General features: G+C 42.1%; 2 protein-coding genes across 6 annotated transcripts in view; both read right to left on the reverse strand.

Annotated features, from left to right (window-relative positions):
* GTF2E2 (general transcription factor IIE subunit 2) overlaps window positions 1–2,866 on the reverse strand; it is an 80,316-nt gene extending 77,450 nt beyond the window's left edge. The window contains exons 1-2 of one of the 5 annotated variants that reach the window (XM_045455966.1): window positions 2,573–2,815; window positions 2,071–2,166 (exon numbers count right to left, since the gene is read on the reverse strand). The gene's annotated coding sequence lies outside the window, so the exon portion shown is untranslated. Of the gene's footprint in view, window positions 1–2,070; window positions 2,210–2,572 lie in introns of all 5 variants that reach the window. The other 4 variants (XM_045455976.1, XM_045455986.1, XM_045455997.1 and 1 more) reach the window with 4 other exon arrangements.
* A 14,869-nt stretch (window positions 2,867–17,735) lies between these two features.
* Window positions 17,736–23,645, reverse strand: part of GSR (glutathione-disulfide reductase) — a 46,749-nt gene continuing 40,839 nt past the window's right edge. The window contains exons 11-13 of the mRNA XM_045455949.1: window positions 22,742–22,873; window positions 20,961–21,094; window positions 17,736–18,855 (exon numbers count right to left, since the gene is read on the reverse strand). Of these exons, the coding sequence (XP_045311905.1) occupies window positions 18,706–18,855; window positions 20,961–21,094; window positions 22,742–22,873 (416 nt within the window). The 3' untranslated portion in view covers window positions 17,736–18,705. The remainder of the gene's footprint in view (window positions 18,856–20,960; window positions 21,095–22,741; window positions 22,874–23,645) is intronic.

The following is a 23,645-nucleotide window of genomic DNA, read 5'->3' on the forward strand; positions in this document are numbered from 1 at the left end:
GAGCCGTATGCTCAACCACCTGAGCCACCCAGGTGCCCCAAAGGTACACTTATGTTGATGAGCATGGAGTAATATATGGAACTGGTGAATCATTATATTGTACACCTGAAACTAATGTAACATTGTACGTTAACTACACTGGAATTGAAATTTTAAAAAGTTCCTCTCTTCAGACCCATAAGCACAGGATAAACTGATGGTTGCCAAAGGAGGGATTGATGGGGGATATGAAAATGGGTAAAATGGGTGAAAGGGAGTAGGCTATCGAGGCCTCCAGTTAAGGAAAGAATAAATCACCACGATGAAAAGTTTAGCACAGGGAATAGAGTCAATGGTACTATAACAGCACTGTATGGTGACAGATGGCAGCTACACTTCTGGTGAGCACAGCATAAGGCACAGAGTTGTACAAATCACCATTCTGTATATTCGAAGCTAATGTAACATTGTGTGTCAATTATACCTCTGTAAAGAAAAAAAGTTCCTCTCTTGTTTGAACTCTCCTAGAACACCATGGAGTCTAGGAAGCACACAAACTGACCACGTAAATGATTTCTGCATTCTTCACAAGTAGGGAAGGAAGGTCTGGGAGGAAAAAGATTGTATCTTAATTTTGAAAGCCTTCATGCACAGAGTAGCTCAATAAATATTTGTTAAATGAATAACGAACACAAAAACACCTTTAAATTGCTCTAGCCTCGTTACAGCTTTCACAGGCCTTTATTAAATGTCTTGTGTTTGTGGCCTCAATCTTTGTGTACTTGTCTTGTGTTTGCATAACTCCCAAGCTTTGAAGGGTTCTGGAAGATAAACCCTTGCCTTCACGCAGCTTAAGCTGAAGAACATGAAAGGATTGAGCACCTCACTTAAAAAGCAATGGATAAAATGTGACTCAGAGTGGTAACAGTTAAAAATGTAATAAGCACTGATAAGAAACAATCAGTAAACTTTATTTGAGTGAGAATCACAGGCACTGGAATCCAAGGACCTGACTTCTCTCAGTACTACTCTCTAAACTGCAACATGACCCTAGGCAATCCACTAGACCTAAATCCAATTTTATCATAGGCAAAATGAAGACACTTACCAATACTGTCTACATCTAGCCCAACTTTAAAATGAGACATGAAAAGCATTTTTTTAAAAATAAAGCAATACAAGTATGTGTTATTTCAGTGTTACTATTCTGGGTTGGATCTGAAAAAAAATGATTATGCCAGGGTGAGGAAGGTGGGAGACAGTCCTGGGGGGGAGGGGGGGAGGGAAAGTGTGAGAGAAAAAAGGAGAAATCGCAAGTGATAAAGTGGGGGCAACAAGCCTAACACGGAAAATATGTGTAGATGTTTATTTCACCTTGTAAAGACAGGTAATTAAACCAGGCTTTTAATCATGATTTCAACACACTTAAATAAAAGCCTTACAGTTCACAAAAACCCTAAATCTTTACAGCATTTGAGCCTCACAACTCTTTGAGACGAAACCTGTTAGTTTTACTCCTTATTTTAATCTGTGAAATCTGAAGTGAAGAGGTACAGTTAAGGTCACACAGCTGTAGGTACCTAGGCCAGGACATGAATACCCTGCCTACTAAATCAAATGCGTCCTACTCCAGACCTGAAATGCTGGTAAAGGCCTCTAAAACAAAGGCGACCTGTGTGACACGGGTACCATTCAATGGCACCTAGAGCAAAAGACTTAATGTCCTCTTTCTCACCATCGCATGCTCCACCTAACTTTTCCTTTTTTTCAGATTACTCAAACAATTTGTCCTGTTTTACATACACTGACTTGGGTAGTAGACAGGATACATCACCATGCCCATTTTCCGTAAAACAACAACAAAAATCATCAGCACAACTCAGGGATCAAGTGTTATGGATGGTCACGGAGAAGCCAAAACTTAAATCAGAACCTTCTGGCTCGAAATCACACGTTCTTTCCACGGTATCGTTCGATTTTTCTTCAACCTTTCTACTTTTCCTTCTTTCCCTGCGTAAGCCCCAGAGCGGCCCCTGGCACCTAAGAATACTGCTAAGAACAGTCAGCAAGGTATGAAATGAGACTGCCTACCTCTTAAATGACAGGAATGTAGGGTCGGACGAAAAGGTATCGTAGCGTTTTGATTTGGAACAGGTCTTTAGACTTTGCAGACAACAACTGTAATAACTGAAGTTTAGGAATCATTACAAACCAAGTCTCCAACAGGCAGCTTAAAAAAAAATCGTGAAGATGCATCTAAATCACAGCCTTTAGCTGGACACCGTCGTTCCCCAAACTCCACACACGTTTCGCTCGGCTACTGTTAATGTAAAGTCGGAGGCTAAGAAGAGACACAATCAGCTCTTCGACTGCCCATATCCTCTCTTTCCAACCCAAAAGTTTGCTCAATGGACCTCCGGCCTAAAAGACAATGCCCCCAAGAAGTTGTTACTGTTTTTAGTGTTTCGCGCAGAGAACCGCGGCCCCCAGCCTCCGGAGAGATGGAAGACTAGCTCGCCGCTCAGGAGGAGGCGGTCCTGAGGAACAACAGGCCGGGGCTCCGCTCCCCTCAGCCGGCGGCTGCAGCCCCTACCTGAGCGAGGAGGGCCACCCCACGCGACCGGCCGCCGCCTCCCAGCGCCTCCACCTCGACCAGCCGCCCACGCCCGCGTGGCCACCGCTTCCTGCTTCTCGTCAGCGCCCCCGCCTGCCCGTACGCACTCCCAGCGCAGCCCCGCCAGGCCGGGGTCTCGGCACTGGCGGCAGCGGCAACGGCGGCTGCAGCTAAGGCGGCGCGACTCGGCCCCGGACTCCGCCCGCCACTTCCTGATCAGGCTACTAGGAGCTCAGTCCCGGCAGGCACCGCGACGCCCCCGCCGCCGAGAACGCGCATGCGTCATCACGTGCGCGGACGGGGGTACCGCGGGCGGGCAATCAGCCGTCTGGGGCGTCCTGGATTTCTAAAACAATTAGGGGTTAGGGGGGCGGGGCGGAGAATGAGACAAGTGGCTTGAGAGTAGCCATTGCTGAAAGAAGAAAATCTTTCCTTTGCAGAAGTTTAAAGCTACCAGATCCTCCTCCAGCGTGCTCTGTAATCTGTTTAACCCAAGTGGCAATGCGATCTTTCAAGTTATTGAGTATCTACCAGGTGTTTTGTACTTTTTATCGAATGCTAGTCACCAGTTCCAGCTGTCTTACAAGTGAGGAAACTACAGGCCCAGTGAAGCTAAATGACTTGCTCAACACAGCACAGTTAGCTAGCAAAGGCAAATACGGACGTGGAGCCTGGCTTCTAAAATCCACACCTATGGGGCGCCTGGGTGGCGCAGTGGGTTAAGCGCTCGACTTCAGCCAGGTCACGATCTCGCGGTCCGTGAGTTCAAGCCCCGCGTCAGGCTCTGGGCTGATGGCTCAGAGCCTGGAGCCTGTTTCCGATTCTGTGTCTCCCTCTCTCTCTGCCCCTCCCCCATTCATGCTCTGTCTCTTTCTGTCCCAAAAATAAATAAACGTTGAAAAAAAAAATTAAAAAAAATAAAAATAAAATCCACACCTATGAAAACCCCTAGAAAAGGATTTCGAATTCGGAAGCAACTTAAAGAGGTAGGAATAAAGCCACGAAAAAGATAATTGACGTTACCCACAGCCATCACTGTATTAGAGTGTGTCAAATTTCTGTGGCCTTTCACTCTTATTATGTATTAGAGTGTGTCGAAGTTCCTGTGGCTGTCATTCCACTCTTATAACCTAAAGCGGCATCAAAGCCAGTGCTCAACTATTCTGTATCTAGTGTTTAATTACTTAGTACTGGTTAGTCAAATACTTAACCTGTGCCTCAGTTTTCTCACCTGAGAAATGGGAATAATAATTGTACTACCATAATGGGGTACTTGCATTGGACTGTTGTGAAGATTAAATGAGATAATACATAAATTTTTATTCAAAATTTGGAAATAAAGCCAAAAGGTGATTTGTTTGTGGCTTTTTGAAATTAGTTTCATCCTAGGGGATTTTCTAATAAACCCACTTGATGTTCATCTGAGGCCCTCAGGAAATGTAACTTTGCTGGAATAGTACAACCCAGTAAAGTCAGAGATTGGTTAAAAAAAAAAAAAAAAAAAACAACTAATGAGTAATAGGGAGAAGGAGCAGGCACCAAGTGAAAAATAGAGACATGGCTATTTGTAATATACTTGAAGCCTCCACCATTGATGTTTAAACTTTTTTTTAATGTTTGTTTATTTTAGAGAGAGAGGGACAGAACACAAGTGGGGGAGGGGCAGAGAGAGAGGGAGACACAGAATCCCAAGCAGGCTCCAGGCTCTGAGCTATCAGCACAGAGCCCAACAGGGGGCTCGAACCCACAAACCCATGACCTCAGCCAAAGTGGGACGCTCAACCAACTGAGCCACCCAGGTGCCCCACCACCACTGGTGTTTAAATAAATCTTTATAATAATTCAGACCACCTACATATTGGCAGCTTCAGTACTCCCAGGTTAGTGTCAAATTTTATGAAGAATGATCCAAGCCACTAATATAATAGCAATTCATGTCTTACCTCATGAATGAATATAATACCCTGCATACTCTTTGGTGGGAAGTATGGTGACTTCTTTTTGTTTTGTTTTTTTTAATTTTTCAAATGTTTACTTTTGAGGGAGAGAGTGCAAGTGGGGTAGGGGCAGAGAAGAGGTAGAGAGAGAATCACAAGCAGACTCTGTGCTGTCAGCGCAAAGCCCAACATGGGGCCTGAACTCACGAACCCTGAGGTCATGACCTGAGCCAAAGTCAGACACTCAAACAACAGAGCCATCCAGGCACCCCATCAGAGAAATGTAATTTGCATATTTTATGAAACACTCTTCTGTCCTAACCTACTACCCCAACTCAGTATAATCACAGGATTCTAATATAGTGAATTAATGTTTTTACTATTTTATTTAATTGTGATATATAACAAAATTTGCCATTTCAACCATTTTATTTGCTTTTAATTATTATTTTCTTTTAGAGAGTGTGCAATTGGGGGAGGGAGCAGAGGGAGAGAAAGAGAGAATCTTAAACTGAGCGTAGAGCCCAATGCAGGGCTCAATCCCATGACCCTGGGATCATGACCTGAGCTGAAATCAAGAGTTGAGCACTCCACTGACTGAACCACCCAGGCACTCCTCAACCATTTTAAAGTATATAATTTGGTGGCATTAACTACATTCGTAATCTAGTACAACCATCATTACGGTTTCAAAAATTTTTCATCACCCCAAACAGAAACTTTGTACTCATGAAGCAATAACCTGCCATTACTTCCTCCCTCCAGCTCCCAGTAATTCCTAATCTACATTCCATCTCTATGAATTTGCCCTAATTCTACATATTTTATACAAGTAGAAAAATACAATATTTGTCTCTTACTGTCTGGCTTATTTCACTTAATATAATGTTTTCAAGGAACATCCATGTTGTAGCATGTATCAGAACTTTATTCTTTTTTATGTAGCAGTTTAATTTTACAACTTAATTTTTCACATTATGTAATTGCTTGGGAGAGGAAAACTGAAGACAAATAAGTTTCCTTCATTCTACCATCAAATAATAATTGCCTTTCAACTCCCCTCACCTGTTACTCTATCTCAACACACGAAATAGATACCTAAATTCTCAAAATAGCCAAATTAGCAAATTTAGCTTAGAAAAGCAAATTAGTTCACATCCACACAATCAAAAGCTAAAGTAAGTATTTTGCTTATCACCTGTCCTGGATTTCCCTACCATTAACTGTTTCTGCTCCATTAGAGCCTTTTCCCCCAGCCTTCTTAGCTACCCAACCCTGTAAGTATCTTCCCAGGTCCCTGCTCCCTTCTCAAACATTCATCCCATAAAGGAGGAATAGTCTTTTTTCCCCTACCTCATTCTAAGTTTTCCAGCAGGGGCCCTGTAATTAGACTAATAAAAGATAAATTAACAAAAGAAAGACAAACAAGTTTATTAATGAGCATCACACATACACATGGGAGTACCTGGAGATGAGTAACTCAAAGGGGTGGATAGAACTTGAGCTTATTTAGCATTTTAACAAAAGAACAATAACAAAAGAACTGACTGGCTCAGTCAGTAGAGCATGTATCTCTTGATCTCAGGGTTGTAGCTTCAGGCCCCATAGTGGGTATAGAGATTACTTAAAAATGAAATCCTTGGGGCACCTGGGTGGCTCAGTTGGTTAAGTGTTCCAACTTCAGCTCAGGTTGCAGTCTCACGGTTCGTGAGTTCAAGCCCCACATCAGGCTCTGCTGGCAGCATAGAGCCCATTTCGGATTCTCTGTCCCCGCCCCCTGCCCCCCCCCCCCCCCCGCAGTCTCTCTCAAAAATAAAGAGATATTTAAGAAATAAAGTCCTTAAAAAAATAAAGTTGTCTCCAGTGACTAAATTTGTCCTTCTTGGTAGAGAGAGTAGGGAGAATACTTTTTTTTTTTTTTTTGGAGAACACCTTTATAATTTATTTTCTACTTTTAGGCTAATAGAAGGGAGGGTATAAAGCTTTCTAATATCTGCTTCTCAATTATCTTAAGTTCAAAATAATCTTTATGCCTAAGGGGCATATTTTGTGGAGCATATTCTGCTACCCTACATTCCTCATGCTCACAAAATTTCTCCAAAAAGAAAACATATGCTATTGCCTCCATCTAGTAACTTTTACTCTGCAGGGGTTAAAATACTGACCTTGGAGCCAGATAGAACTGGCCTGAATCTCTGCTCCATCATTTACTAGTCCTATGACCTTGAGCCAGCACTTGATCTCTCTAATCCTCATTTGTGATGGAAGGATTGTCTTAGTCAGTTTGGGTGGCTATAACAAATTACCACAGACTGGGTGACTGGCTTAAACAACAAACATTTATTTCTCCAAGTTCTGGAGGAAAGCGCAAGCTCAAGGTACCAGCAGGTGTGGTATCTGGTGAGAACCTGCTTCCTGGTTTGCTGATGGCTGCCTTTTTGCTGTGTCCTCACAAGGTTGGGGGTGGAGGGTGGGTGTGTGAGAGAGAGAAAGAAAGGAAGGACACAAACAAGCTCTCTCCTGTCTCTTGTTATAAAGCACTAATCCTATCATGAGCGCTCCACCCTCTCAACCTAATAATCTCCCAAAGGCCCCACCTCCTAATACCAGCCCATTGGGGGTTAGGTTTCAACATACAAATTGAGGAGCCCATAAGGAGAGTTAAAATGAGATAATAAATATAAAGCCCTCGCCACAGTATGTGAACTATAGCAAGTAATCAGTAAATTATAGCTATTATTATTATTATTATTATTACTAATTAGAACCCAATTCTCCAATTAAACTCTTTTCAAAGGTCACCGATCTGGCTTTCCCAATTGCCAAACCCAATGGCATCTGTGGTAGATTGTGTAATTGTTCATAATTATTCACCTCCTCTTCCTGAACACAAGAGTGGCATGTGACTTGCTTTGGCTAATGGAATGTGAACAGTGTAAGGGTTAAATTGTATTGTAGGGCTAACCTGTAGCCTTAAGAAATAACAGCTTTGTTTTAACACTGTAGATTAAGAGATAATAGCCTTGTCCTATCAATCAAGGGAACAAAAGTTCAAGGAAAATCAACTGGATTAGTGTTTGGATTGGGGCAAGGGCATGTCTGAACTGTTTCCACCCCCATCTGGGAACTATTTCTTTGTTCTGTTCCCAGGTGATGATAAGACGATGTGGTCAGCTATAAAAACTCTGTACCCCAGCTGTTTGAGACCGCACTCTGGTCAAGAGTGTCTGTCCCGATCGGTTGGCCTTGCCTCTTATTGCAATAAACTTTGTTGTGACTGTCACTGGTGCCCGTAGCATTCTGTTTCAGGAGTCGTGTGGAAGCAACAAACAGAATGACATATGTGACATCCAAGGAGATTTAATTAAGAGCTAGCTTTAAAAAAACACTGTCTTGCTTTCCCTTTGCCACAAGACACTACCATATTCCAGATTGGGGCACTTTGTCAACCTGATCCTGGAATGAAGATGATATGAAGCATAAGTGTGGCCCATCCATAATAAACACGTAGCATGAGTGAGGAATAAACTTGATGGTTGAAAGCCACTGAATTCCTCCCCAACCTGATACAGTGTGAGTTCACTGACACTTTTTAGCTTTTGCTCCTATAAAGCTATGAAGCTGAGTACCACCCTGTGTCCTATTGACTTCAGGACTCTTCGTAAGTGGTCAACTGGTATTCTGACACCACATCTATAGTTAGTCTCTACTTTCAACACCATCCTTTTCTGACATAGTTAGCTATCCCAATAACCCCTTGCCTGGCAGTGTCCTCACTGTCTTCCTGATAAGGGGGTATACAGATAGTATATCCATCAGATCTATCTAATGCCACCCTTTACCTTATGCTTTTGACAAGGTGGACTCCTGGACTCATTCTCATCCTTTGAATTCACTCCTTCGTTAGGAGCAATTTGTTGGATCTAATCCCTTTTGAGTACTTTAACCTGATCTCTGAGTCCTGACTAACCCCTTTCACCTCTGCCTTTGGAAGGAGCTTCTTACCTACCAGGGTGCTCAACTCTCCCCAAAAGTCCCATCCCATCCACAGAAATCTATAGCCCCCTTTTCATCCAGTCCCTTCCTCTTCATCTGAGATTCAGGCTAGCCTCCTTTAAACACATCCACAAAGCTGGGTGTTGAACCACCACTCTCTCTAGGTAACTTTCTTAAAAATAATACTTTGCCCAGACATATATCTCTATTATAAAGTCCTATCACCTCTGAAGGACCTACATCCCAACCTCAACTGCTTTCCAATATCATCTCCAGTCCCTTTGATGTAGTGCTCCAATCATCATGCCCATCACCTCATGCCATATTCTCCCCACTCAACAAATGCCATGATCTAGGTTCTACCCTAGTGCTATTTGGACACACAGATGAACAATACAAAGTTCCTACCCTAGTGGAGCTATTTTAGTGGGGAAGATGGACATACATACACACTCACAAATATATCTATATACCTGTATCTATATGTAGACATATAAAATGTGTATTTGTATATATAAATATATAAATTATGTATTTGTATAAATATACATTTGTTAGTTTATATATTCATATAAATGAAAAATATGACATAATGTTGGATAACAATATGAAGAATGTGAAAGGACCAGAGGATAGGGATTGATAGAATCAGAGAAAGCACCTCTGATAAAGTGAGAATTGAGCAGAGAACTGAAGAGGAAAGGTGAATCATGGGAGGAGAGGGGGTGGAGAGAGTTTTTTTAGGTAAAGCAAACTGATGCTTTTTTTGAGGAACTGAGAAAAAGCCAGTGTGGAAGAGAGCAAATCTTATAAAGCCTTGCAAGCCATTATAAGGACTTTCACTTAAGGAGTGAAGTCAAGGATGACTGCAAATCTTGGCTTTGAGTAATTGAATGAATGGTGATCCATTCAATGAGATGGGCTGCGCTGGAAAAGAAGCAAGTTTGGAGGAGGAAATTGTTTTGTTTGGCCACATTAAGCTGACAATACCTATCAGACATCTAGGTAGAGTTGTGGGGTAAGAAGTTGGCTGTAGGAGTCAGCCTAGAGATGGTATTTAAAGCCATGGAACTGGATCAGGTCATCTACCAAGAAAATGCAGAGAGATAAGAAAAGGCCAACCAATGAGCTTTAGGACACTCCAAGTAAGACCACCAAGGGAGCTGAGAAGAAGGTGTCAGTGAAGGAGATAGAGAACCAAGAGGGAGTGGGTATACCAGAAGGCAAGTGAAGAAATTTCGAGAAAAGAAAGGGTTGACCAAATGTCAAATACTGGTGAGAGGTCATACATGATGAAGCTTGAGAATTAACAGTTAGCAGAATTAACCATTTTATATCATCATTTCATACCATGTAGTCATTAATGACCTTCACTAGGGCAGTTTCCATAATATGGATGAATGCCTGAGAACTGAGGGAGGAGACAGAATGTCCAGACAATTCTTTTAAGGTTTTGCTAGAAATAGATGCAAAATAATAAAGCAAGAGAGGATACAAGGTCAATGAAGGATTTGGGTTCAATGGGAGTTAAGGTACCCGAATTGTGTATGTTAATGGTTCTTATCCAATGAAGAAAGAGAAACTTATGATGCAGAGTCAAAAGGAAAGTCCTCAAGTCCAAAGCCTCCTTGGACCCCTCAGTGTGGGTTGCTCATGCCCATGGTTTGCTCCATAGCTCCTAGTGCTTTCCCTATCACAGCTCTGACTACACTGTTCACTTGTCAGTTTTCCCTCCCCATAATAGGCAAACTTGGTGAATGGACAGGGTTACATTTAGGAAGAAAAGCCCATGTTTGTCTGAGGACAACAAAGAGGATGTGTACACGTTTAATGTACTTCTAATGTGTACACATTAGATGAGCCTCTTTGGCAGCAGATGGCCATTCACAGAGCCAGAGACCAAAGGCCAAAGGCGCAGAACTTTTAGACTTCAAAGCACTTTGCGCCTCCTCCCCTTCCTCCCTACTCCTCAACTGGAGCTTCTGGTTTTGAGCGGAAGGTGTCTGCTTCTTTTGTGACCCAAAGCTTCTATCTGCTCTGAGGCCTGGCTTATAGAAGGAGCAAAACAAATATTTGTAGAATTTTAAACCTGTCTGTCCCATTGTTTCCTTAACTCTACTTCCCCTTTCTCTTCTCTATCATAATAGAGATCTATTGATCGATCTATCATACCTATGATGTCTGAAAAAAAATCTGATGCTCTCATCGAAATCTTTCCCGTTGAACATAAAATTTCATAGAACACTCACTTCAGTCAAGATCACTATGCAGCACGAAATACCACACATCCCCCTTTTGCTGAATTAATTGTTGCTACTTCTTTACCAATTACTAGTAATTGGTGTGTTTGTATGTGTGGAGCTGCCTCCCTAAAAACATGTATTGTAATATCAAATCAGAAGATTGCCCCCTGCTTTCTGACAATACCAACCTAGAATCAACCTCTGCTTTCTGATACTTTCCCCAAAGTTACCCAATGGAAGTCCATATCCTATGATGGGTTCTCTGTTAGAACTCTTGCTGAGAGGCATCTGGGTGGCTCAGTTGGTTAAACAACCGACTTCAGCTCAGGTCATGATCTCATGGTTCATGAGTTTGAGCCCCACATCAGGCTCTGTGCTTGACAGCTCAGAGCCTGGAGCTTGCTTCAGATTCTGTGTCTCCCTCTCTCTCTCTGTCTCTATCCTGCTCATGCTCTCTCAAAAAATAAACATTAAAAAAATCTCTTGCTAGGGTGCTTGGGTGGCTTAGTCGCTTAAGTGTCTGACTCTTGGTTTCAGCTCACGTCATGATCTCACAGTTTCGTGGGTTCAAGCCCCATGTCCAGCTCTGCGCTGTCAGTGCAGAGCCTGCTTGTGATTTTGTCTCTGCCTGTCCCCCAGTCACGCTCTCTCTCAAATAAAAACAAAAACAAAAACAAAAAACCTCTTGCTGAGGCATCCTATGACCCCATGTCACCCCTTCCTGCAATAAGTAACAAACCCAACTTGTCCAACAACAGGGGTTCCTTTGGTCCTTGGCTAAAAAACATTGACTCTTCTGTGTATTCCTGTAGCTTTCCGAAGTCTTTAGGCTCAGTGGCCTCCGATGTACCATTCCTTTCTCCTTCAAGCTCTCTCCCTGTGGCTTTACTCCTGCTCCATCTCTTTCCTCTGAGGTGTTGGCCCCTTATCTCCCTCAGTGTGGGCAATATTGACACTCTGGCCTCCTCTCTCTCAACATGCCTTCTCGCCTTAAGGGTTATATATGTGTGTGTGTGTGTGTGTGTGTGTGTGTGTGTGTGTGTGTGTGTGTACACATACAAATATGTATATACATACTGGGAGTTTTAACTATGACCTCCAAGTGTGTAATTCACAAATTTGTCTCCCTAGTCCTGACTTTTCTCCTAAACTTCATCTTTTCCATATCCAGATAAATACTGGGACCACAAATCCAAAACTTAGCATCTGCCCTCTTAAACAACTTTCTCCACCTGTTGGGATTTTATGAATGATCCATTAATGGTGTCATATTTCTCCCAGTCCCTTATGCAGTAAACTTCAGGGCTAGTTTTGACTCTTCCCTATTCCTCAAGCCCTAAATTCAACCAGTTCACAAATCCTGTTGATTCTTCTGTTGCAAATTTTCTTGTATACATCCCTTCCCATTCCCAATGCCACTGCCCCAATCCAAACCTTTTGTTACCTCACACAGTCTCAGCTTCATTTCTGATTTCCCACCCTACTCTCCACTTTTTTCCTGTTTTCACTTTTTTTAAATGTTTATTTTTGAAGGTGGGGGGGACAGGGGCAGAGAGAGGGTAACAGGATATGAAGTGGGCACCGCACTGATGGCAGAGAGCCTGATGTGGGGCTCAAACCATGAACCATGAGATCATGACCTGAGCCGAAGTCCAACGCTTAACCAACTGAACTACCCAGGTGCCCTTCCCTATTTCTACTTTAATCTTCCAATCCCACTTTGATGGCATTTCCTTTCACCATTTTTAAATTATTATCACTTTTTGCAAGTAGGCTTCGTGCCTAGTGCAGAGCCCATCACGGGGCTTGAACTCACGACCCTGAAATCAAGACCTGAGCTGAGATCAAGAGTTGGATGCTTAACCGACTGAACCACCCAGGTACCCCATCACCATCTTTAATGATTCCTTATGGCTAATCTTTTCATCCATTTATCAAGGTCCTCTCCAAACAGCATGTTCTAATTCTCTACTGTCATCTTCCACCACTCTCATTCATTCAAAACTATGGGGCATTTTAGTAAACAGTGAAAATACACAGTGGAGCGTGCTCCCTGTCTTTGAAAGGAGCAAAGGAAGAGATACATGGGCAAATAATGGCAATGCAACAAGTTCTAGAATAGATAAGCTTTCTTGCAATTCAAGATTGTTTTAGGAAATAAAGCTACTAGTCACAGTTCTTAAATTTGGAAATTCACATAGGGTAATTTAAGTAGAACGAAATGTATCCTATATAGGGTGGCTCACAGAAGGGCTGATGATCCAGGCTGAGGCTAAGCAGCTACAGCCATGGTGGCCAGAATGATTCAGAAATGGTCCAGTGAGTCCACCATTGCTGCCATGGGGTTCTAGCCACCATAGCTAGAAACTGACATGGGAAGGACTGGTACTGCTGCCAGGCTGCCCCTTGATATTGTTGCCACAGCTGCCATCACCTACTACTGGAATGGATTCTGCTATCCCTATTTCTTTGCATCACTGATTTGAGTAGTCAGGGGTAGGTGCATCTGATTGGTCAAGCCTATATCACGTGCCGTCTCCCCAGCTGCAAGGGAGCCTGGGAAAACATGCATCTGGCATTTTCAGGTTTATATGGGGGAAATGGGCTTTGTCTCCAAGGCTCATTAAAGTTGGGATTCCCCAAACTTAAGGAATCTAGATGCTGAACAGCCAAAAGGGACAAATGTCTGCTACTACAACTTACAGATGAAGAATTTAAAAGGGTAATTGTTTCTGTAAAACTTTACAAAGTCTAGAGGCACCTGGGTGGCTCCGTCCATTAAGCATTGGACTTCAGCTCAGGTCATGATCTCATGGTTTGTAAGTTTGAGCCCCAGGTTGGGCTTTGTACTAACAGCACGGAGTCAGCTTGGGATTTCCTCTCTCTGTCTCTCTCCCACCTGCAGGCACACACTCTCTCTCAAAATAAATATTACAAAACAAACAAAAAGCTTTAAAGTCTAGGAACAAGCCAGCCCTAGCACCCAACACATTACCTTTTGACACTGCCCCAACAAATTAAATAGCATGTAAAATATATTACACAGAATACAGAAATGACTGTATATAATCATTCTTACTTTTTAAAATTTTTTAAATTTTTATTTTTTAAGTTTTGGAGAGAGAGAGAGAAAGGGAAGGAAGAAGGGAGAAGGAGCAGGGAGGGTTAAGAGATGGGGAGAGAGAGAATCCCCAGCAGGCTCTGCACTGTTAGCATGGAGCCCGATGCAGGGCTTGAATTCACCAACCATGAGATCACGACTTGAGCGGAAATCAAGAGTCGGATGCTTAACTGAGTCACCCAGGCGCTCCTTATTTTTTAGAGAATACAGCACATGAGGAGGGAAAGGAGCAGAGGGAAAGAGAATCCCAAGCAGGCTCCATGCTCAGCTCAGAGCCCAACATAGGGCTTGATCCCATGACTGTGGGATCATGACCTGAGATGAAATCAGGAGTAGGACACCCAAATGACTGAGCCACCCAAGTGCCCCAGTCATTCTTACCTTTAAAAAACATGGACTCTGATCTTCATTTAAGAATCAACATGCTAGGAGCGCCTGGGTGGCGCAGTCGGTTGAGTGTCCGACTTCAGCCAGGTCACGATCTCACGGTCCGGGAGTTCGAGCCCCGCGTCAGGCTCTGGGCTGATGGCTCAGAGCCTGAGCCTGTTTCTGATTCTGTGTCTCCCTCTCTCTCTGCCCCTCCCCCGTTCATGCTCTGTCTCTCTCTGTCCCAAAAATAAATAAACGTTGAAAAAAAAAAAAAGAATCAACATGCTAAAATATTGTACCAAAGGTAATGGCAATAAGAGTATTTCGGAGTCAGGCACAATGGAAACCATCTTCCATATGCACCTCTAATAGCTCTTCATCTATATCCAGGTCAGATTCATGGAAAGGGAAAAGTTTCTTGAACACCTGAACATCCTGCCTACTAATTTTTCAAAAAAATAAAGGATTAAAATGTTGGTCTTTTCTACTACTTTAGTGTCAAAAATCACACAGTAAGACACCTTTGCCTTCTTGCAACCAAAGTAGCTACATGATAGATCAGGAATGGTGCTGTGAAACTTGACACTGAGAATATAAAACTGCTTGACGTTAAGTGTAAAATGACACATACCAGGTGAATATGTAGTAGAAACCTACTATGTGACTATAAACCTATTATGAGACAAGGTGTTATGGGAACATGTAATACAAAACTATTAAAGAAGTCTTCACAAAGGTGGTTTAAGTCAAGCCTTGTAAACTGAGTAGGTTGACAAATTCTTTACCACTCCTCCCACTGAGAGGTGAAGTCCAATCGCTTCCTCATAAATCTGGGCTGGCCTTAATGATTTGCTTAACCAACAGCACATGGCAGGTGGTGTTCTAGAACCCCAATGATTAGATCATAAGGCTTGCAGCATCTGCCTGGGAATCTTGGAACAATCTCTGAGAGTCCTAAGCGTCCATGTAAGTCCATTAACGCTTAGACTGTTAAGCTGGAAAGACTACATGTTGGCACTCAGGTTTACAGTCCCAGCTAAGGCCAGCATTCCAATTGGTCATCCTTGTCTAAGTGCCAGATATGAATGAATGATGGGTTTAGACTCTCTAGACCAGCGCATCTACCACTTGAGTACCAACAAATGATCTTTGTCAACACCAACAGCCATCCTTGCGAGCTCAGTCTTGCTCCAATTCTGGACCCACAAAATTGTGATATATTAGAAAAAAAAAAAAAAGAAAGTTGCTATTTTAACCCACTAAGCTTTCAGGAAGTTTGTCATGCAACAATACAGAACCAGGTCTTCAGGTATGTAAGATATAAGTCGGTAAGAATATTCTACAAAAATTATTCTACACAAAACCAACATCCACTCTTATGCTCCAAATTGAACTCTATCATTTCTCATATGTACTTTGCCCATCTGCCTCGCTGTTACCTTCCACATGTTCTGATCTCCTCCACAATCCCAAATTCCAAACCCAAATAACTGTTTTTATAGACTTCAGTTTTCCCAGAAAAAGGGCACTTTCTGTCTCTTATGAACTTGTATACTGCCACCTCTCCAAAGATGCTTACTTAGTGCCAATTGTCCCAATTAACTGTGCCCCCTTTCACTCACAAAAGTGCCCCATTCTAGTCAATAGGTTATATGGTTACCCTGTGATTAACACAGATTAACACACTGCTTTGAATTATTTTATAGAATTTTCTCTCTTATTCCAAACTACATGATTACTTGAAAGCAAGTAGAGTTGATGCTTGAACAATGTGGAGTTAGGGGCACCAACGCCCCATGCAGTAAAAAAAATAAACCTGTATAACTTTTGACTCCCCCAAAATGTCACTAATAGCCTGTGGTTGGCCAGAAGCCTTACTGATAACATAAATATTCAACTAACACAATATTCTGTATGTTATATGCATTATAAAAAAATAAGCTAGAGGGGCACCTGACTGGCTCCGTCAGTAGAGCATGTGACTCTGCAACTCTTGATCTTGGGGTCGTGAGTTCAAGCCCCACACTGGGCATAGAGCTCACTAAAAAAATAAGCTAGAGAAAAGGTTACTAAGAAAATCTGAAGGAAAATGCATTTACAGTACTGTAACTGTAAAAAACCCACATATAAGTGGACCCACACAATTCAAACCTGTGTTGTTCCAAGGGTCAATTGTACCCTGTCATTGTAAGTATCTACTGACTGCCTACAACGTGCCAGATACTATATAACGTGCTCTTGTGTATCTTCCACATTCCCCTGTGCTGTGTGTAATGGACACTGTTGTGCCAGATCACTCACAGGCTGGACCCACTTGGGAACTGATGAGAATGAAGACTGCAACTTGGAAAAGGTTACCTCCAAACCTGCTATAGACCCAGGGGGGAAAAAACAGTGCGAAGAACCCCTAAGATAAAAAATACATGATAGGATTGGGATGCCTGGATGGCTCAGTTGGTTAAGTATCTGACTCGTGGTTTCAGCTCAGATCACGATCTCGTGGTTCATGAGTTCAAGCCCTGCGTAGAGCTCCGTGTTGACAGCATGGAGCCTGCTTGGGATCCTCTTTCTCCCTCTCTCTCTGCCCGTCTCTAGCTTATGTGCACGTGCTCTCTCTTTGAAATAAATATTTATTTAAAACAAAAGAAAAAATTTTAAAAATACATGTATTTAGGGGCACCTGGGTGGCTCAGTCGATTCAGTGTCTGACTCTTGATTTTGGCTCAGGCTTAGGTCATGATCCCAGGGTCAAGGGATCAAGTCCCACATCAGTCTCCATGCTTAGCATGGAGCTTAAGATTCTCTCTCTTTCTAAAATTAAAAAAAAAAAAAAAAATACATGGTGTCAGAGTGGATGTAACTACTAGGGTCTCTCCTGTTTCTTACAAAGAAACACCCAAAGTCTGGGCCCTATGCAGAATAAGAAACAAACCAGGTCAGGAGAGCCCAGAACCTTGGCCCACTACCCAAGGTTTTTTCTCTGTTGGAAAAGAGATGGGGAGTGGTTATGTCAGTCCATGTCCGGGTCTTTAGACCTCATTTTCTTACCTCAACAGTTACATAACCTAGTTACTAATGTAGTATTTTTCTTCTACTGACATTAGACCTACTTACTAATTCAAGGCAGCAACCTGGCCATGGCTAACCGGAAAGACGTTCAGTAAAAGCTTAATGAAAGAAGTCACTAGCACTATGTCACTAATGAAAGCCATGGAAAAACTTAATTAACTTACCTAGCTGGTAAAAGCTAATGGAAATAAAATGCTAAAAACCTAACTGATTTCTAGACTGTTCTTCAAACTCAACTATTACCTTTGCTAAATGTTTCTTTTATACCTCTGCTCTTAATCTATAAAAATCTTTTTCCCCCATAATGCCTTAAACCTACTTAAGGTAACTCACTGTTAGCATGTAATGCTCCAATGTGAAATATTCTCAGAAAATGAATGGTTACCTATAAACTCTATAGTAACAGATTTCATAAGAAGAAAAGGCTGTGGTTTTATTTTCAGATTTTTGGAAATGGTTTTCAGAAAACAAATTACAAGGACACATAAAAAACTTGAAGTCATTCATTAACTATGAACTCTTAGCAGAAGAAGGGACTCTGAAGTATCTGAATTCCTCTCCTTCTGAAAGAAGAAATTACTTCTAAAATGTCCGTCCCTTATATAAATCTTTCCCAAGTTTGATGTACTTCACCTCATAAAAGGAACACAATTTTTAATCTTTTAAAACAAAAGAAACAAAACATTGGAGGCAGGTCTCTCGTGTTACATGCTTTGACAGAAAGGTCACAATTTTGAAGCAGCTTTGCGATATGCAGAGCACAGTACTGGCTTCAAAAAAAAAAAAAAGTTCAAGGGGCGCCTGGCTGCTTCAGTCAGTTAAGGGTCCGCTGATCTCAGCTCAGCTCAGCTCAGATCTTGATCTCAGGGTCATGAGTTCAAGCCCCACTTTGGGCTCCATGCTGGGCGTGAAGCCTACTTACAAAAAAAAAGAAGTTAAAATGACCTGTGCACTTGCATTATCTAAATGTGAAGAGCTGCTGTCAGCTTCATTTATAAAAATTAGCAGGCTATGTTCATTCAAGTACCTTAATTAACTGTACTTCATATAATTTTATACCTGGGATGAGGCTGAGACAAAAACAAAACAAAACAAAAAACCCAGCTAGCACAGAGCTGTTAAAAAAAAAAAAAAAAAACAAAAAACTTTAAAATAATTGATTATTGTGAGATGCAAATCAAATGGAAAGCCAGGATAACAAAACAAATTTCTAATTACATAAATAAGTTCTTACTATTCACTGAAAATTTCCACTATTGGAATATTCTGATAACAATAAAGAAACACATAAAAGGGGAACAGTGAGTAAACATGATTATTTGGTTCATTTCAGAAGGTCTGCTGGTCCAGCTGCCAGCCATTGGAGTCCCTGGGTTCTCAACGAAGTGTCACCAGTTCTTCTGACGAGGTAGGGTGAATGGCAACCGTGTTGTCAAAGTCAGCTTTTGTTGCTCCCATTTTCACTGCAACAGCAAAACCCTGCAGCATTTCATCACACCCGATTCCTTGCATATGGATCCCAACCACCTGGGGAAAAAAAATTTTCTTTAAAAAAAAAAAAATGGAGGGAGGGGCGCCTGGGTGGCTCAGTTGGCTAAGCATCCAACTTTGGCTCAGATCATGATCTCATGGTTCATGGGTTTAAGCCCCACATTGGGCTCTGTGCTGACAGCTCAGAGCCTGGAGCCTGCTTTGGTTTCTGTGTCTCCTTCTCTCCCTGACCCTCCCCCACTTGTGCTCTCTGTCTCTTGAAAAAATAAATAAATGTTAAAAAAATTTTTTTTACTTTTTTTTTTTCTTTTCTTTTTTTTTTTTTTTAATTTTTTTCAACGTTTATTTATTTTTGGGACAGAGAGAGACAGAGCATGAACGGGGGAGGGTCAGAGAGAGAGGGAGACACAGAATCGGAAACAGGCTCCAGGCTCTGAGCCATCAGCCCAGAGCCCGATGTGGGGCTCGAACTCACAGACCGCGAGATCGTGACCTGGCTGAAGTCGGACGCTTAACCGACTGCGCCACCCAGGCGCCCCTTTTTTTACTTTTTTAATGTTTATTTATCTTTGGGGGGCAGGTGGCCAGAGAGAGGAGACACAGAATCTGAAGCAGGCTCCAGGCTCTGCACTGTCAGCACAGAAACCTGACATGGGGCTTGAACCCACAAACTGCGGGATCATGACCTGAACCAAAGACAGACACTTAACCAACTGAGCTGCCCAGGCGCCCCCAAAAAAGAAAAATTCTTAACGTAAGTTTTTATTAGGTATACCAATCAATTTTTTACTAGTCATGAGAGATAAGTGACATTTTAAAACCTCTAAAAAACTTGTATCTCCTATCTGGGTATGGCATAAGAAAGCCTGCCTGGTGCTATGCAGTCCTGCCTCAACATCCCTCCCTTGCCCCCCCCCGACCCCCACAGCCCTCCCTCAAGCTGTCCGTGCTCTGGCCCCACCAGCTTTCCTTCTGTTCTGAGTATTCACCATGCCCTCTCCATTGCACAAGTTGTTCCTTCTGTCTGGATGATTTTTCCTCCTCTTCTTTAAGAGTGAAAGCCCATTCATTCTTCAGATACCTACACTTGCCTCCCCAACCAAGTAAAATTACTTTCACGTGATCTCTCCATATATGTCCATCATGACTCTATCACAACTACAATGCTCTACGTATTTGGGGACTAGAAAAATTACAGTCCATCTTCCCCGCAGATTTTAATCTCTAGACAGAGGGGACCTGCCTACATTTGCTTCCCACTCTTTCTATACGACCAAGCACGAAGATGGCCCCCAGGAGGCACTCAATCCATACCTACTGGATGACTGCATGAAGGACCATTAAGAGACATTTGTTTCACATCACATTTCCCAGTTTGGTTTCTCAATAATTTTAAACCTAGGTTAATGTTCACCTCCAGCAAATATTCTTAGCAAAGTTAGAATGTATAAAATTTAGGCACAAAAATATTTTGTTTAAAAGTAAATCAAGAATAGGGGCACCTGGGAGGCTCAGTCAGTTCAGTGTCCGACACTTGATTTCGGCTCAGGTCATGATCTCATGGTTTGTGGGTTTGAGCCCAATATCTGGCTCTGTGCTGACAGCTGGAGCCTGCTTGGAATTCTGTGTCCTTCTCTCTCTGCCCCTCCCCTGGCTTGCTCTCTGTATCTTTCTCGAAATAAATAAAAATAAACTGTGAAAAAATAAATTTATCTTACACTTACCAGTATTTCTGAGGTACCTATCTATTCTAGCCTATGGGTCAATGACAGTGGGCTATCTGTGGTGTTCAACCTTTCCCTCTTATGTTTTAAAAGCAGTGGATCCTGGGGCACCTGGGTGGCTCAGTCAGTTGAGTTCCTGACTTCAGCTCAGGTCATGATCTCGAAGTTCATGGGTTTAAGCCCCATGTCGGGCTTTGCGCTGATAGCATAGAGCCTGCTTTGCATTCTCTGTCTCCCTCCCTCTCTCTCCCCTCCTCAGCCCCCACTCTCTCTCTCTCAGATAAAAGTGGGACTGCACCAGTTGAATCAGAGAAGGCTTAACTCTTTACTTGGTCTCCCGACTTCCCACCACAGCAGAATACACCCATCCCTGCCAGGCCTGAAGACATTCTTAAACTTACTGCATTTTTCCCATACCTTCTCCTCTTTGGTGGCACAAACCATTTTCATCACACATTTTGTTTTCCTTTTGGTAACTGCATGATACATTGGGGTAAAGGTGGTTGAATAGGTCTTCACATTTTCTTTTCCGTATTTATGAATGGCCTCATCTATAATGCACAGGGGGAAAAAAGCATCTGTCAAAAACTTAAGCAATTCCACCGAGTTACTGAAGAGAGAGATGGCCAGAAATATAAAACCTGAATCAACTTACGAGGAGATACTGAACAAAACTACAACAAGGGATACTCTACAATATAAATGTTGATGTCATGAAAGACAAAAGAAAGGCAAAGGAATTTTGTCTCTTGATTAAAGGAGGCCAAAGAGGTATGAAAACTGAATGCATCATCCTGGTCTGAATCCTGGCCTTGGAGGGGGGGGGGGGGACGTTAAAAATGACATTATTTGAGGGGCACCTGGCTGGCTCAGTTGGTGAAGTATGGGACTTTTGACCTCAGGGTTGTGTGTTTGAGCCCCACCGTAGGTGTAGAGATTACTTTAAAAAAAAAAAATCTAAAAAAGAAAAAAAAATGACATTATTTGAGATAACTGGCAAAATGTAAGATCTAATATTGCATCAATTTATTTCTTTTTTAATACCTTTTTTGTAAACTTAAGTATAGTTGAGGTATATAACATGTTAGTTTCAGGTGTGAGACATACTAATTCAACAATTACAAACATTAGGAAATGCTCACCGTGATTAAGTGTAGTCACCATCTGTCACCATACGAGGTTATTATAATATTAATAACTATATTCCCTATGCTGTGCTTTTCATTTCCATGACTTATTTATTTTATAACTGGAGGTCTGTACCTCTTAATCCTCTTTACCTATTTTGCCTATCCCTCTACCCAATATTGTCTCAATTTAAATGTTATTATTTGAAAACTGTACTGTGCTTATGTAAATGAAAGACCTTGTTCTTAGGAAATAGATACTGAAGCGTGTGTGTGTGTGTGTGTGTGTGTGAGACCATGTGTGTCTGTGTGTATGTGTAGAGAGAGAAAATATGGCAAAGCAAAAATGTTATGGGTATACAGGAGTCCTTTGTACTACAGTGTGTCCTATTACAGAGAAAATGTTCCAAGATCCCCAGTGGATGCCTGAAACCATGGATAATACCAAAGCCTATGTACAGAATTTTTTCCTATTCGTACATACCTATGATAAAGTTTAACTTATACATTATACACAGATTAATAACTGATAATAAAAATAGAACTACATCACACTGTAATAAAAGTTATATGAATGCGCTCTCTCTCAAAATACCTTATCACACTGCACTCACCCCTCCTGTGAAGATGTGAGATGATAAAACGCCTCCGTAAGGAGATGAGTGAAGTGAATGATGTAGGCGTTGAGACCTAGAGTTAGACGACTACTGACCTGACAAGAAGTCAGGAGGATCATCTCCTTCCAGACTGTAGTTGGCATGGGTAACTGAAACCACAGAAACTGAAGCCACGGATAAGGGGAACTACGATATTTTTGCAACTTTTCTTTAAATCTGAAGGTAGTTTGAAATAAAAAAGCTAAAAAAAGGCAAAGAGATCCACAGGGTGAGTTGTAGAAAAGGAATTATATTTTCCAAGTGTTAGTAGTTAAGGAGGATATTGGAATTGTGATAAGAGGCAACCAAAAAGGAATGTAACTTATTGGGTGAAGACAGATTTAGCTAGAAACTTCCCCCTGACGTTAGGGGGAAGGAAAGAAACTATAAATCACCTTCATTTTTAAATACCTACCTTCCGTGAGTCCCACTGTTCCAATAGGGGGGTGGCTGAAGACAACGGTGGGGATGTTGTCATAGTCTAGTTTGGAATCTTTTTTGCATTCAAAAAGTCTATGGGCAAGTTTTCGGCCAGCAGCTATGGCAACTGTAAAGATATTTTTAAAACCGTGTTTCAGTTTATTGTTCATTTTAAAACAGCAGAATTGGGGCGCCTGGGTGGCTCAGTCGGTTAGGCGGCCGACTTCGGCTCAGGTCACGATCTCACGGTCCGTGAGTTCGAGCCCTGCGTCGGGCACTGGGCGGACAGCTCAGAGCCTGGAGCCTGTTTCAGATTCTGTGTCTCCCTCTCTCTCTGACCCTCCCCCGTTCATGCTCTGTCTCTCTCTGTCTCAAAAATAAACAAACGTTAAAAAATAAATAAATAAAAAATAAAAAAAACAGCAGAATTGTTCTACTAACCATTTATTCATCTGGCTTAACATACTACTTCTGACAAAGTTTTCTGCCAGTGTTCATGATAAGATCTAGCTCAATATGAAGGCCTATCAATGCCTTAGTTAACAATTCAAAACTACCAGCTTATATGAATTCTGTACACTCTACTAAGGCAAAAAAAAAAAAAGGGGGGGGGGGAAACACACTAGTTCCCAATCTGTCAGTCACCTACTTTATTAGTATATTAGCTTTTTTTTTTTAATTTTTTTTTTAACGTTTATTTATTTTTGAGACACAGAGAGACAGAGCATGAACGGGGGAGGGTCAAAGAGAGGGAGACACAGGGGCGCCTGGGTGGCGCAGTCGGTTAAGCGTCCGGCTTCAGCCAGGTCACGATCTCGCGGTCCGTGAGTTCGAGCCCCGCGTCAGGCTCTGGGCTGATGGCTCAGAGCCTGGAGCCTGTTTCTGATTCTGTGTCTCCC

The sequence above is a fragment of the Leopardus geoffroyi genome, chromosome B1 (genome assembly GCF_018350155.1).
Source record: "Leopardus geoffroyi isolate Oge1 chromosome B1, O.geoffroyi_Oge1_pat1.0, whole genome shotgun sequence".
Classification (NCBI taxonomy): domain Eukaryota; kingdom Metazoa; phylum Chordata; class Mammalia; order Carnivora; family Felidae; genus Leopardus; species Leopardus geoffroyi.